Genomic DNA, 14,205 nt, shown 5'->3' with positions numbered 1-14,205 from the left:
ACAGTGTCAACAATGATGAGGGGTCTAAAACTAGTCCAGATGGTGCCAAAGAAAGCACTACAGCTGAGCATTCTTGAATCAAAGGAGAGTCAGGAACAGACAAGCAAAGCAAGGCCAATCTTCCCTGATATGACACCCGTGTGGACACAGCTTGTGCTGACATAGATGTTGTCAGTGATGGACTCAATGGATGTCCCACAAGTGGTGCTAGAGTCAACAGTATGGAGTCTACTTGCTCTCAGCTCGGTACCAAAGAGCAAGTAGATGGACATGCTCTATCTCGCATACTGGATGAATGATGATGCTACTCTACACTCCTTTTAGAAGGGGAGAAGGAATCTTTCCTAGGTTTGGAACAGCTCTCATCTGTTTTATGAGATCTTTTTCTAAGAGAACCAAAGGAAGGAGAATAAGCTCACCTCCTCCTAGGAAAAGAATCTGAATCTTGCTGAACCTTTCTTTAATGTGCCCTTCTTCCAGGCACAACAAACACTGTGTGCTGGGGTCACTAGTGGGGATAGCCACCCGCCACCACAGATCATGTTTAAATCCTAGTGAGGGCATCACCCAGGATAACTGTCTATCCTAACTATTACAAACTAAACCTATGGGTACTACTTAACTATACTAACTAGTCAGTAACTAGAGACGATAAAATCCCAGAAAGACAGAGAGAGAAGTATGAGGTAAAATAAAACCCAGAATACTCTGACTCCAGCCATGGGGTGGTAAGAAGGAACTAGGGTTTGGTAAGGGGGTCAGGGCAGTGCTACCCTTAAAATTAGCTAGAGGAGGAGCTAAGGGCCAGAGGGCTCCAGCTCTGTGCCTTTGGGAACTGCAAGGGAAAGTTCTCCAGCTTTGGTGCGCTGGGCACACACGCACCTGAGTGGAATACATGTCTGCAAACACTTGAAGAACCACCATTGTTATTGTAGTATAGCAAATACACAGAGCAAGTTCTACCAAAGGGTAAATTAACTTGATTGTACAAATGAAAAATTTTAAAGAATGGTTATAAGTGCAGATGAAGCTAATTTTCATATGTTTTATACTGAAGCAGAAAATATATTGCAAAGGAAGTATATATTTTGTATGTTTATGTAGTTTTTAAAAAGATCTAGACATGCTGCATTATTATAAAAGGTTTACTCACTGAAAGATTGTAAAAAAGTCAAAGTATGTGAAAACTCATTGTTATTTTACATAGTTGTTTGCTGTATGGAATATTGTCTTTACTACTTACTTTTTAAACTATGGAAACTAACTGTAGCAAGGAAACAGATTTCATTTAGTCTGAATATGAAATAATTTTTTACTTGCAAAAGGTTGTGTACGAGGAGTGGTTGAACTCAATGTATTTCCTCTGCAAAGCCACTGTGTTTGATTGGGCTTCTGTATTTGGAGAATCCCATAACCATTTAGAAGTGGTTAAATTTTAGGCAATACATGCACAACCACCTCTGGATCTGAACATTCCAACCATTCTTATTAAAACATCTCCTGCCAACTGGGTCCAGTTCCTCCCCACCTCACTGAAATCTAATAAAACCCAAAGAAGAGGGAAAATGCATATGGATTTGCAAAGGCATTACACTCAAAGAACTCCCAGTTATATGTAATTAATGCTTACTGTTGGGTTTGTCTAGATTAGGGAATGAGGTGGAAGTTAGGTCTGGGCTATCTAATATGTTAGCTAATCTAGACAATCAAATTATTAATTCACAATAAATAATCATTTTAATGTTTTTTTCAACAAAACACTAATTTAGTTGCTCTCTAACGATTTATTGTAGCATTTCTAAATAAACTAAAATAAAACTGTCTGGCAGGCTTTGAGGGTTATATGTTCAATTTTCTACTATTCCTGGCAAGAGTGAAATTTATCAAAGTAGGAAATAGAAGAGAATTATAAAGCTTACTGAATAATTTTGCCCGTTTCTAGCATAAGCAATCTTATTTCTGTTTGGTCAGAAACTAAAATGACCAAACAGAAATAAGGTCTTCAGGTCCTTGAAATCTTTATAAAGATCTTTTCTTCCCAGTTCTGCTTGGCTATTTGTGCTTATTGGGGAGATAGAAACATTCTCACTCCCTGATCCTTTTCCAGTTCAAGCTCCAGAATGAGAGAAAAACAGGTTTCCAAGATCATGCCCTGAGAGCTACAGCTTAAAAAAACTCAGCAAATTAGAAGTCTCAGCAGTATGTGGCTGAAGTAGCAGCCCATACAAACAGGAAGAACCTTCAACGATGCTTAAAGCTGTAGAACAGGGGTTCTCAAAGTGGGGGTTGGGACCCCTCAGGGGGTTGCGAGCTGACAGCCTCCACCCCAAGCCCCTCTTTGCCTCCAGCATTTATTATAGTGTTAAATATATAAAAAAGTGTTTTTAATTTATAAGGGGGGCTGCACTCAGAGGCTTGCTATGTGAAAGGGGTCACCTGTACAAAAGTTTGAGAACCACTGCTATAGAACAAAGTACTTTTGAAATTCAAACTATGCCAGTCACATGGAGAACCCACATTACAGCAGAGGGCCTCAGTCTGGAAAGGGTGATGGAAAGAAGCAGAAGAGGCACAATGGAAATATCAACCTCCTGATTTATTAGGTTTTCAAGTTCTAATGGAAGCAACATGCTGAAGGATATAAGCAGCATCAAGGAAGGAGGGTAGTGATGGGCTCCAGATGTAAACATAGAGCTAGAACCGCATGTGAACACAAAGGCCAACTTTTTCAAAATGTAGGTGCTTAAATTAAGGTAACTAACTAAGTGGCCTCATTTTCAAAGTGGTGACCATCCTGAGCTTTCAACTCAATAGAGTCTGGGTGGTCAGCATTTCTGAAAATCATGTCACTTACACTTAGGTGCCTAACTTCAGTGTAAATGTGGAGTTCTTTTTATTTTTTGTTTTGTTTGTTTAAGTATTTGGAAAGTTGCTTATTTAGAAAGGGTATGTAATGTATCTGAATAATCTAAAAAGTGTAATTACATTGCTTTGGATATTACAACAGCAGAATTCAACATTGGGTGTTTGACCTAATTACAATGCCTGCTGATACCAGTAACTTAGTTCCCAGGCAGGGAATGAAAATGACAGAAAAAAGTAACATCACACAGAGTAGTCAGTAGTAACAGCTGTAATTGTATGTCAGCAGCAGTAGAATAGTGGCCCAGGAGCATAACTGAGTCTGTTGCACAGCTGTCAGTATTAGATGTTGGGGGTCAACAAAGATATACAGTGTAAATGACATCTTACTGGCACTGAGCTGTGAAAAAAGAAATGGAGTACAGGGATGACAAGTCAGAGCCTGGAAACAGATAGACAGGGTGCTGCACCAAAGTGTGTGTGTGAATACTTAAAGACGTTTGATAGTGGCAGCATTATACTGAACAATTAAGCTGATCTTTGCACCTTAATAGAAAGCTGTTGATGAAAATTCCAGTCAACTTGGTTAAAAGGATGGCTTGAGTTACAATTTAAAAAACAAAACAAAACACTTTACTGTTCTGTAGGGTGGTTCAATATGTTCCATGTGACAAAAATATAATTTCTACCTGAGACTGTGATGAGTTTCTAAATCTCAGCAGCAGTGTCTACGTGTGAGAGCTATTAACTTTAGTAATAAGTGATAGTCAAAGTACAGTATGTGAGATGAACTGTACTTAAGGAGTGTATTTCTAGCAGAAATGGGATGTAACAGGAGTAATGAATGGCAGAGATTCAACTGTGGCAGGTTGGCCACTGGCCTAGGAGACCAGTGAGGGCTTAGGATGTGGAGATATTTAAGTAACAAGCAATGGGTTTCGATAACTTGGGTAAAATGTGATACAAATGAGTACAAAATATACTATAGTTTATCTTTCTGCATTTAACATAAAAATAACCTTTAGATACTGCTCATAAATAGAGCTGGCTGAATGCCATTTTTTCAAATAAATTATTCAATTTTTTAATTATTTTCCCATATTTACACATAAATGAAGCTAGCAGGCTCATATATTATAAAGCTCAGGAAATACTTCAGGTGAATATAAATACACTGTAAAATGCTTTTACATGAAAATTTTTAGGTACAAGCAATATTATAAAGCTCTGAACCTCACTATTACAAGCACAATTAAAAGATACGGCGTGCCAAAGCACTTCTATAAAGTGTGGAAAAGCTTCAGTTTTTCCATAAAGGGATTTACGGCTCTCATGCAACACATTTGGAAGATCATGCATTTAAACATTTATGAAAATCTAATTTGCGGGGTTTGTTTGTGAACCTATGTTAGCGTTCAAGCAATGTATTATGGGTAGATTTATCTGTGCTAAAACTCTCATATTTAGGTGCAAGATTTATTTTTCCAGAAGCTGATTTAATTTTTCATAACAAATTGAAGCTTTAATATGCAATTAATATTTTAAACTCATTTTCCATATAATTTTACTGTCATTTCTCTTCATGTCTTTAAATGTAAAGGATAACACTTTATTACAGCAAGTGTTGCAGTGTCCCCCAGAAATCTCTAAAAGGTTAAAAAAAATATCCAGGAGTATACTGGAGCCGTAGAGCTTGCCTGCACTGATGTGAACACCTAGCATAAAGGCATTTACACCAAAATAAATCATGTTACACCTGCACTGGTTCAATGGTGTCTAAAATTCCGGTGTAGACAAGGCCTTAGTTACAAAATCTTCCCCCTCCCCATGAAGTATATGACAATTCGTAAAGAGTTTTGAAGCATGTGACCGTTATATGTGCCAACGTTACAATGCCAACCACAATGGGGCCCAGATCCATGATTGGGTCCCTGAATACTACCACAATGTAAATAATAATAAATAAATAAAATAAGCAACATAAAAATATATACAATATTTTTTACAAAATATTATTTCCATCATGCACATTTATATGATCAAATCTGCAGACAACAGTAGTCTTTAAATAGTTAACAATAACATAAAATATTTCTCCTGGTAAGACAAATTTCTGTTTCTCTACCTCTTTTAGTCTGTTCATTATTTAAAAAATCTCAACCACATTGGTCCCCCCTCAGTATTTCAAGAAAGCCTAAAGTCATGAAGTGCTTACTGTTATTTAATTTCCCTTTTGTGACTCTAATGGAAGACAACAATATATCCAAATATTTAGCTTGTTTTAATCCAATCTGATAAGTGAGCTTTTCTATGGCAAGGACATCCCATACTCTACAGCACTATGCAAACAAAGCAGGGGGATAATTTTTTTCCTCCGTATTACTGAGTCAAGATCAGATGGGCTACCAGGCTACTTTTACTGTTGTAAGAGATCTCTCCATTGTAAGAGGTCTCTCTTTCAGGGAGGCCTAATATCATTGTTAAGTCATATTATTGTTTAGTAAGTAGCCTTCATTGTTCTCTAATTTTGGACTAGAAGCTATGAATAAGGGCGCAATGATTATATGTTGATAAAAAGTTCCTTTTACTCCATATTCCCTCCAGCATGCTGTTCCTACTTTGAAAATATTGCATTTCAGTTAGCTAACAGCATACCACTGGTAAAGAGTCTTAAGCAGTTTTCCATATGGGTAACGCAAATATGAGATGACTGACCTTTCTACTACATTTTCAGCCATTTTTCCTATGCTATTTCCTATTAAAATCTTTAATCCATCTGCCCATAAAACTTACTACATTCCTGCATGTCAATTTCAATCAGTATTTTGTAGATGTCAGAAATTAACCCTTTATTGTTTCGCTGTTTCATTGCTATAAATTTAAGCTGTTCCTGGGATAGGGCGTTATTTGCAGATATTGATAAAATGTAAGTATGGGGCAGTTACAATTATTTTTGACCTCATCAACAAGACTACCCTTTTAAAGTATGAAAAAGTCAAAGAATTTCTCTACTTGGCATATCTTACATTATTTGAATTAAAGAACAAACAAGAGCCCTTCTCTCATAAGCCAGAAACTTTTCTGTGCTAAACTCTAATTTAAATTTATAATTTTTAAAAGAACCATTATCATTTTTTTTAAAACCAAATATTTCACACAGCTAGGCATCCTTCTGGCTCCTTCAAAAAAAGGGTGGGAAAGAAAATTACTCCTTACATTAAAAGAGAATGGGGAGAAAAGTACAGGTACAGTTGTATGGTAACTATAATAGCTTCTTTTACATCAATACCAAAGCAAGTCTAAAGATAAGATGAATCCTTCCCCTCAATAATAAGCATTTCTCCACAGGGTGAATTGTGTCATTCAGAAGCAAGCTCCCAAACCAGCTTCCATACTCTGGAATCCCACAGAATCCTTCCTTAGTATCATGAGTTTGACTAAGATGCTTTTTAACTGAGTCAGTGCCAGGAACATCAGGGAAAAAACTCCTGACAGGAAAAAGTATAAAATACCATGTATTTGACTGTATTCATGTTAAGGTTAGTAACCAACCATTATTATGGACTGTAACCAAAGTGATGCGTCATGCTATTCCACACTATTAGAATCTTTCAAAAAAACCTATGTAATAAAAGGGAGATATCTAAAAGCTATGCCAAAAAGAACTTCTAAAGATGTATGTTGCTTTTTAAAAGAGTTAGATCTGTCTGTAGCCTCTTTTTTTTTTTACGTCGTATTATTATATACTGTTCTTAGGACTAATGTGTCATATGTATATTGCCACAGAGATCTTTCCACATTGTCAAACTTTGCTTTGGCAAAAAGGACAACAGGGAACACAAAGTTTGAAACTCATTTTAAAAATGATTTAATTGAAGAAGTGAAACTTTGATAGCTTGTTGCAGTTTTGAACTAAAAGCCTTCTCTCTTACTTTAGCATACTGTACACCCTGCTCTCAGCAGACATATCAGGACTACAGCAGTGTTCATACGTGCTCGTTTTGGCTTGTTAAAAAGCAAAATGCTCCTAAGATTACCAGGAATCCCCAGAAACATTTGGTGTTGGGTACAGAGCATCATTAGAGTGCTCAATTCAACTGTAGTGTTGGCTAGATTTAATAAAGAATTTACAATGTAACTTTACATGTTGTACAAAAGTAAGTCTTGTTTACATATGTATGCACATCCTCACAGTTAAATATTTAAACATGTACACCTACCTTTTGACCTCCTGGAGTTTCTACACTATGATGCTCTTTTAGTTTTTGTTCCTGTTCCATAATGTCTTTCAAATGTTCATTTACCTAAAGAGACAAATTTTTCAAATGACCTATTCTGTTTTTAAAAGAAGCAGTCTTCTGACTGGGTTTATAACTTGAACATGATAGTCAATATGATCAGGGTCTGTTGAAGCCAACCTAGGGCCCAAAGCAAAAGACACAAAATTGGACCCCTGGCTGCAAGGCTCAAGATTCAGGGTGTAACATTATCCAACCCCACCTCCCCCCAACCTCATCTGCCCCAGACTCCTAAGATGGTAATGCTTTGTCCTAGAATCAGTGTATGTTTATGGAGAGAGTTAGGGCTCTGTTCCCCAACTGGTGGATCCCAACCCACCACTGAGTCAAGGGAAGCTTCTCAGTGGGTTGTGGAGCCGGTGTAGAGGGGAGGCCCCAAAGGGCATCTGCACACGTGTGCGCGTGCTGGAGGGTGAGCCTGCCCCACACTCACCCTGCAGTAATGGCTCCTGTTCCACTGGACTGGGCCTGGCTTTCTGTGCTCTGAATATTACAACCTGGCAGAGGAGCAGCTGGGCCAAACCTGAGTGATGCTATCATCCTATGCACTAGGACTGCAATACCCAGGGTGGGGAGCTGGGCCCAAACCCACAGAACAGGACCTGCCGCAGCAGCATGAGTGTAAGGCAGGCTGACTTTCCATTCTTCCCTGGCCCACCTTCCCCCTCTCCCTTTCCCCGGGTCTCCCTGCTGCAGCGGGCTGGCATTAGGGTTGTGGTGCCAGGGTGGAGGGCACTGCTGTGGTTGATCTGTGCCCCCTTACCCTTAGTGAGGCAAGGAGAAGGATGCTGGCCTATGATTTTGGGCTTTCCCACAATTTTGGAATCTGGGTGGGTTGCAGAAAAAGACAAAATGCAGTCAGTGGGTCTCCTTAGTAAAAAGTTTGGGAATCCCTGATTTAGGGAATGCTGGATTGAGGTTTCCAGTTAAACATGTTGAGGAGGAACCTGTGATATGCCCCCAGCTATGACCGATATAAAAGGGAGAAATAACAATTTTTCAGGGGCCACTACATTATCATCATCATAGGACTCACTGAAAGCATGAAGCAATGTTGACTTCACATCAGACAGAACTGAAACAAAAATCTGGGGCCATCTGTACCAACAGATTTGGCAGCAGTGGGTGATCTGTTTCTGAATATGCTGGATGCTGATAGGTACATTTTATTACAATAGGCTACTATAATATCTGGAAATTTTGTTTATTATGTAGTAAGTAATCAGATTGAAAACCTCATACTCAAGATATGCTTAGGTACAACAGAGCCTCAGTTTCAAACTGGGTTCCATTACACTAGAGAAAGCCAAGGATATCTATAGGTTCTGCTAAATGATTTATCAACAACTTTATCATGTCATCAAAATTAATCAGTAACTCGTCAGGTTTCATCTCTCTCTTACATTATTTTCTTTATACTATACACTGCAGTCAAAATTCTGATTTCAATAACATGTTTTAATTGATTATGAAAACTTACCTTTTTCTTATCCTTGCTGAAAGTGAACAATGAACATCCTATATGAGATGAAGTCTGGAATACACATAAATTCCATTCGTGGCTGCAGAATCATGCTGATTGTCTTTTCAATCTAAGCATACGTTTGTGTTGTCCTTACCTTATTTATCCAGTACATGACAGCATCCTCAATGTCATAGGGCAGGTCTGTAGCTTGGAAGAAGGCTGAATACTGCTGAGCACATGCAATCACTTTTTCAACACTGACCATCTCTACTGTATATGCCATCATCAGGGTATCAATCATGGCCAAATGAGCACTCTGCAAGAAAGAAGTTAAAGTTAGGGACCATTTGTTTATTTTACAAAATTAAATACTCTATTCTTTCTCTATTTTTCATTAAATTTCTACTAGATGTATATGAACCTACAAAACCACCAAAAAAAACTAACCTCCACAAGACATCTAATAACTGACTGCCAGCTTTAGGCCAAAGGATAATGCTGGAAACATGCATAACAGTTTTAACAAGGACAACACAAAGCACAAGGACATGCGCTTGAAAAAAAAAAGTGCTTTTGAAAAGTAAATGATCTGTACAGCCAGATAATGAACATAGCAACAACAACAACAACAAACTGTGAATTTGAGGTCAGATGTAAAAGCAATGAAAAGAATATAGGAATCCTCACTAAATTTTAATGTCACCACCAAGATACATGCAATCATTTTAAAGTTTGTTATATCCTTAATAAAATAAATATCCATAAGTAAAAAATCTGTTAAACAATTTTATCTGTACTGGAAAAGGGTACAGTTGGACAATAAACTCACTTTGATTACCTCTAAGAATTGAATTTAGAAATGGAAATTCTATTTTTGTATGATGTTAACATTTATTAAAAATATCAAAGCTACACAATTAAAATAAATCTTTCACTATAACCTAGTGCACTGTGAGAGAAAAGATTCAAGATGTCAGAAGAAAATTATAGTTGAAATATCATTACATAGGTTACAATTAGGCTTAAAACTTGAACATATGTGGACATAACCTAAAAGCCTTCTGTATTAATATGGAAGGGATCAATTTCTCCTCATTTTATGGGCTACAGGTTGAGAGAGTGGCAGTTTCATTATCAGTAACTATTAAAAAAAACCCAGAAAAAAAAACCAAACACACAAACAAACAAGAAAACTGCAGAGATTTTCATCTGACTCTTGATTAATGTGGGAGTTCTGGGAATTGGTGGCAGCAGTACTCATAATAAAACTGATTAATTTATGCCTTTTGTTGTAAAAAGATAGTAATCATTTTCTAGAATTCGGATTGACATTTCTCACAAACTGGAATAATTTCCACATGATAATCTTTTTGCAGTATGGCCCATTATGGTATGTTAGATTTTGTATGATATATGTTAAATTTTATTAAAAATACCATGGGGATCTGAAGCCCACGCCCCCCCGAGGCTTCCAAGTCAGAGCTTCAGCCCATGCCACAACTACAAAGTGCCCTTTACACAGCTATTTTTAGAGTGCTAGCATGAGCCCTGATAGCCCAGGTCTGTAGACCATGTCTGGGAGGCTTGCTACTGAGACCTTTCCTTGATGGGCAGGGGTGATATACAACAGAGAGCCCTTTTCTGGAGGGAAGACCAGCAGGACAGTGTTGGGAACTACTGACCCAGGCCCAACTGAGAAACACCTAGTTGTTGGGTCAGCTTTCCAGCTGGAGGGTATAAAGCAAGGCCTCAACTCCATAAGGGGGCCGGGAACCAGGAGCGCGCTGAAAGCTTACTCTCTTGTGGCTGCAGCAGAAGGCTGCAAGAGGGCAAGCAGGCCCTTCAGACCACTCCTCCCACCTGGTAGGCTGCGGAGGTCCAGAACCTTCAGTTACCAGAGGTGGGCCCACATCCTCAGTCAAGAACAGGGCTGATGCTTTTGTTTTGTGCTGGAGAATAAACAGAGCCCTGGGGAAAAGGCTACAAATGAAACGGGGTGTGTCTGTTTGTCCCAAGCTGGGGAGCTGATCCACCAGTTTACAACTGTATTTTAAAGTAATATCTCAGGATGAAAATGAAGATTCTGAGCACTCAGTAGTGTTACCACTGTAACAAAATTCTATAGTGCAGCATTCATACAAACATTTCATGAAGCACATCAGCTAATATCTTGGCAACACTGATGAATAATAAGCCACAGAGAAAGATACTGTGTAATATTTAAGAGCTATAGTTAGGGTAGCATACGTACATCATTCCACATCTTATTACCATCCGCAGTATGAGAATGATGAATACGTTTGCATTGTGCTGTCCCCTCCTCTTGTACTTACTGCCCACCTCCTCAGATGAACATTTATATTATTTCCACACCAAAAGTGTTATGCGTTTACAGTTGTAGTGGCAGAAGGATATTTCTTTTCAATGCAAACACTACAAACCTAGAAATTCACAGGTTATTAAAATATTAAAATTCAGACCAACTACAGTCACATGCTTTATCCCTCAAATGTCATAGATAGGGCCCTACCAAATTCACAGTCCATTTTGATAAATTTCACAGTCATAGGATTTTAAAAGTTCTCAATTTCATTATTTCAGATATTTAAATGTAAAATTTCACAGTGTTGTAATTGTACGGGTCCTGACCCAAAGAGGAGTTGTGGGGGGATTGCAAGGTTATTTTAGGGGGGGTTGCGGTACTGCTACCGTTACTTCTGCGTTGCTGCTGGCAGTGGTGCTACCTTCAGAGATGGGCGGCCAGAGAGCAGCGGCTGCTGGCTGGGAGTCCAGTTATGAAGGCAGAGCTGCTGCCTGCAACAGCACAGAAGTAACGATGGCATGGTACGGTATTGCCACCCTTACTTCTGCGCTGCTGCCTGCAGAGCTGGGCCCTCGGTCAGCAGCCACCACTCTCTGGCTGCCCAGTTCTGAAGGCAGCACAGAAGTAAGTCTGGCAATACCATGATCCCCCTAAAATAACCTTGCAACCCCCACTCCCGCCATCCCCTTATGGGTCAGGACCCCCAGTTTGAGAAACGCTGGTCTCCCCTGTGAAATCTGTGTAGTATAGGGTAATAGCACACAAAAGACCAGATTTCACAGGGGAAGACCAAATTTCAAGGCCCGTGACGCATTCTTCATGGCCGTGAATTTGGTAGAGCCGTAGTCATGGCCGAGAGAGAAACATACTCATTTCTCACATCCAAAATGCACATCACCTCCAACATACAACCACCAACAATGTACGTGCCAGCAGCTCAAATACCCAAACACACACCCATAACCCCAACCTTAGCAAGATGAATTTATATTACTGACAGTCTTGTGCTGGAAACGTCTGTTATTACTAATCACTGGTGAGTGGGGCTTCACTGGGCTCTGCCTATAAAAGGCTGAACTTGTGCCGTGCTGGGTTAGTGTGCCAGCCTGGCTTAGGTTTCACCAGATGTGGGAAGGACAGCAGCTCTACTGAATATTTTGTTCCAGCTCTGGGATTTAGGGAAATGGTGGACAATGGCTCCTCCTTGGCGTCTCCTCCAAGACTGGAGAGGCAGGAGGAGTGTCCATCAGCCCCACCAACTCCAAAGACTTGAAAATCACATTGAGTTAGAACACAGTCTTAAGGAGTCATGTTAAACAAGATATTAAAATACAACTTTACCTTCACTATAGACAGGAATTATTCATATTTAATGTCACATCAGCCAGTCACAGGAAAGCCTTGGGTCTAATCGGGTTCACCCATGACCAGCTGACAAGATGCACAAACATATAATGTGCAGTCCCTGATGCAAAGGTTTCTAGAGTGTTTGCCTAGGAGATGGAGGGGCAGGGATCAGCTGAGAGCCAGAGCTGAGGGTCAGCATGTGCTACAGGGAGGAAAAGGATCCAAGCAAAGAACCAAGAAGCAGATGAGCTCTGCAGGGAGCAGAAGCTGTTTTACTATTGTTACGGCTATGATTTTGTCATGGATGTTTTCAGTAAGTCAGGGACAGGTCACAGGCAATAAACAAAACAATCACAGAAGCTGTGACCTGTCCCTGACTTTTACTAAAAACATCTCTTACAAAATGGGGAGGTAGGAGGTCCAGCACCCTGCCTGCCCCTGCAGGAGCTGGGAGCTGCAGGAACCCTATTGCCCAGTGGGTGCGAGGGGTCCCCCTGCCACCCTGCGGGGCTGGAAGCTGCAGGGGGGGGTCTGCCATCACCCACAGTGACAGGGAATCTGCAGGGGACCCCAGCCAGTGGCGGAGGCTGGGGAGTAGCTCCAGGGTCCCTCTGCCGCCACCAGCAGCTGGGAGCTGCAGGGGGGCCCTGGCTGCTTGCGGCAGCGGAGCCACTGCCAGCGGTGGCAGCTGGGCAGCTCAGGGGTCGCCACCGCTGGTGGCACCCACCACCTGCACCTACTCACAGAGGCTGGGCTGCTGCAGGGTCCCTCGTTGCTGAGAACAGCTGGTCAGCTGCGGGAGCCCCCATTGTCATGGAGGTCGTGGAAGTCATGGATCCGTGACATAATCTTAGCCTTAACTATTGTTCTTTTAATAGACCTGCTGTGGCTCCCAAGAAACCATCTTGCTACTGCAGGTGGGCATTTTTCCTGTAAAACCCAGTTGTTCCCTACCTCCTCAGACATCAGCTGGTGAACTGTCTCAATCTCCAGCCCACAGATACTGGATGATCCAGTCTTTGGGCTGGCTGTGGTGTGAAAAGCTGGAGACTCACCAGCCTCAGCAGGAGGGATGCCAGCTTCAGCATACTCTGTGTTCAACACTTGGCCCTGGTCTACACTACAAGTTTAGGTCTAATTTAGTAGCATTAGGTCGATTTAACCCTGTACCCATCCACACGAACCTGTTTTGTCGACTTAGAGGGCTCTTAAAATCGATTTCTGTACTCCTCGGCGAGGGGTTTAGCGCTAAAATCGACCTTGCTGGGTCGAATTTGGGGTAGTGTGGACGCAATTCGACGGTATTGGCCTACGGGAGCTATCCCAGAGTGCTCCATTGTGACCGCTCTGGACAGCACTCTCAGCTCAGATGCACTGGCCAGGTAGACAGGAAAAGCCCCGGGAACTTTTGAATTTAACTTCCTGTTTGGCCAGTGTAGTGAGCTGATCAGCACAGTTGACCATGCAGAGCTCATCAGCACAGGTGACCATGGAGTCCCAGAATCGCAAAAGAGCTCCAGCATGGACCGAATGGGAGGTACACCTCTACCCCGATATAACGCAGTCCTCAGGAGCCAAAAATCCCTACCGCATTATAGGTGAAACCCTGTTATATCAGGGTAGTTGCAGAAGGGCTCCAGCAGTGATTTAAACAGCCTGGGACTCTGGCTGCAGGGAGCCCCAGCCCCTCTAAATCGCCACCCGAGCCCCGCTGACAGAGCCCCGGGGTAGCGGTGACAGGGCTCCGATGGTGATTTAAAGGGCACAGAGCTCCCCACAGCGGCCAGAGCTCTGAGCCCTTTAAAGCGCCGCCGGAGCTCCGGGGTAGCGGCGGCAGGGCTCCAGAAGTGATTTAAAGACCTCTGGGCTCCAGCTGCTGCGGGGAGCCCGGGTCCTTTAAATTGCCAGCC

The 14,205-nt window shown here is 41.2% G+C and overlaps 1 protein-coding gene across 12 annotated transcripts in view; it reads right to left on the bottom strand.

Moving 5' to 3' along the window:
* The window catches only part of CAMSAP2 (calmodulin regulated spectrin associated protein family member 2), a 166,204-nt gene that overhangs the window by 67,681 nt on the left and 84,318 nt on the right, over positions 1 to 14,205 (bottom strand). For 11 of the 12 annotated variants that reach the window (XM_039484323.1, XM_039484324.1, XM_039484325.1 and 8 more), the window contains 2 exons: positions 8,780 to 8,941; positions 7,083 to 7,166 (listed from right to left, as the gene is read on the bottom strand). In XM_039484323.1, coding sequence (XP_039340257.1) covers positions 7,083 to 7,166; positions 8,780 to 8,941 — 246 coding nt within the window. Of the gene's footprint in view, positions 1 to 7,082; positions 7,167 to 8,779; positions 8,942 to 10,876; positions 10,953 to 14,205 lie in introns of those variants that run through there. The other variant, XM_039484330.1, reaches the window with a different exon arrangement.

Source organism: Mauremys reevesii, linkage group 8 (assembly GCF_016161935.1).
Source record: "Mauremys reevesii isolate NIE-2019 linkage group 8, ASM1616193v1, whole genome shotgun sequence".
Taxonomy (NCBI): Eukaryota; Metazoa; Chordata; order Testudines; family Geoemydidae; genus Mauremys; species Mauremys reevesii.
Note: the sequence above shows the minus strand (reverse complement) of the source record. Positions and strands in the feature narration are given on the sequence as shown.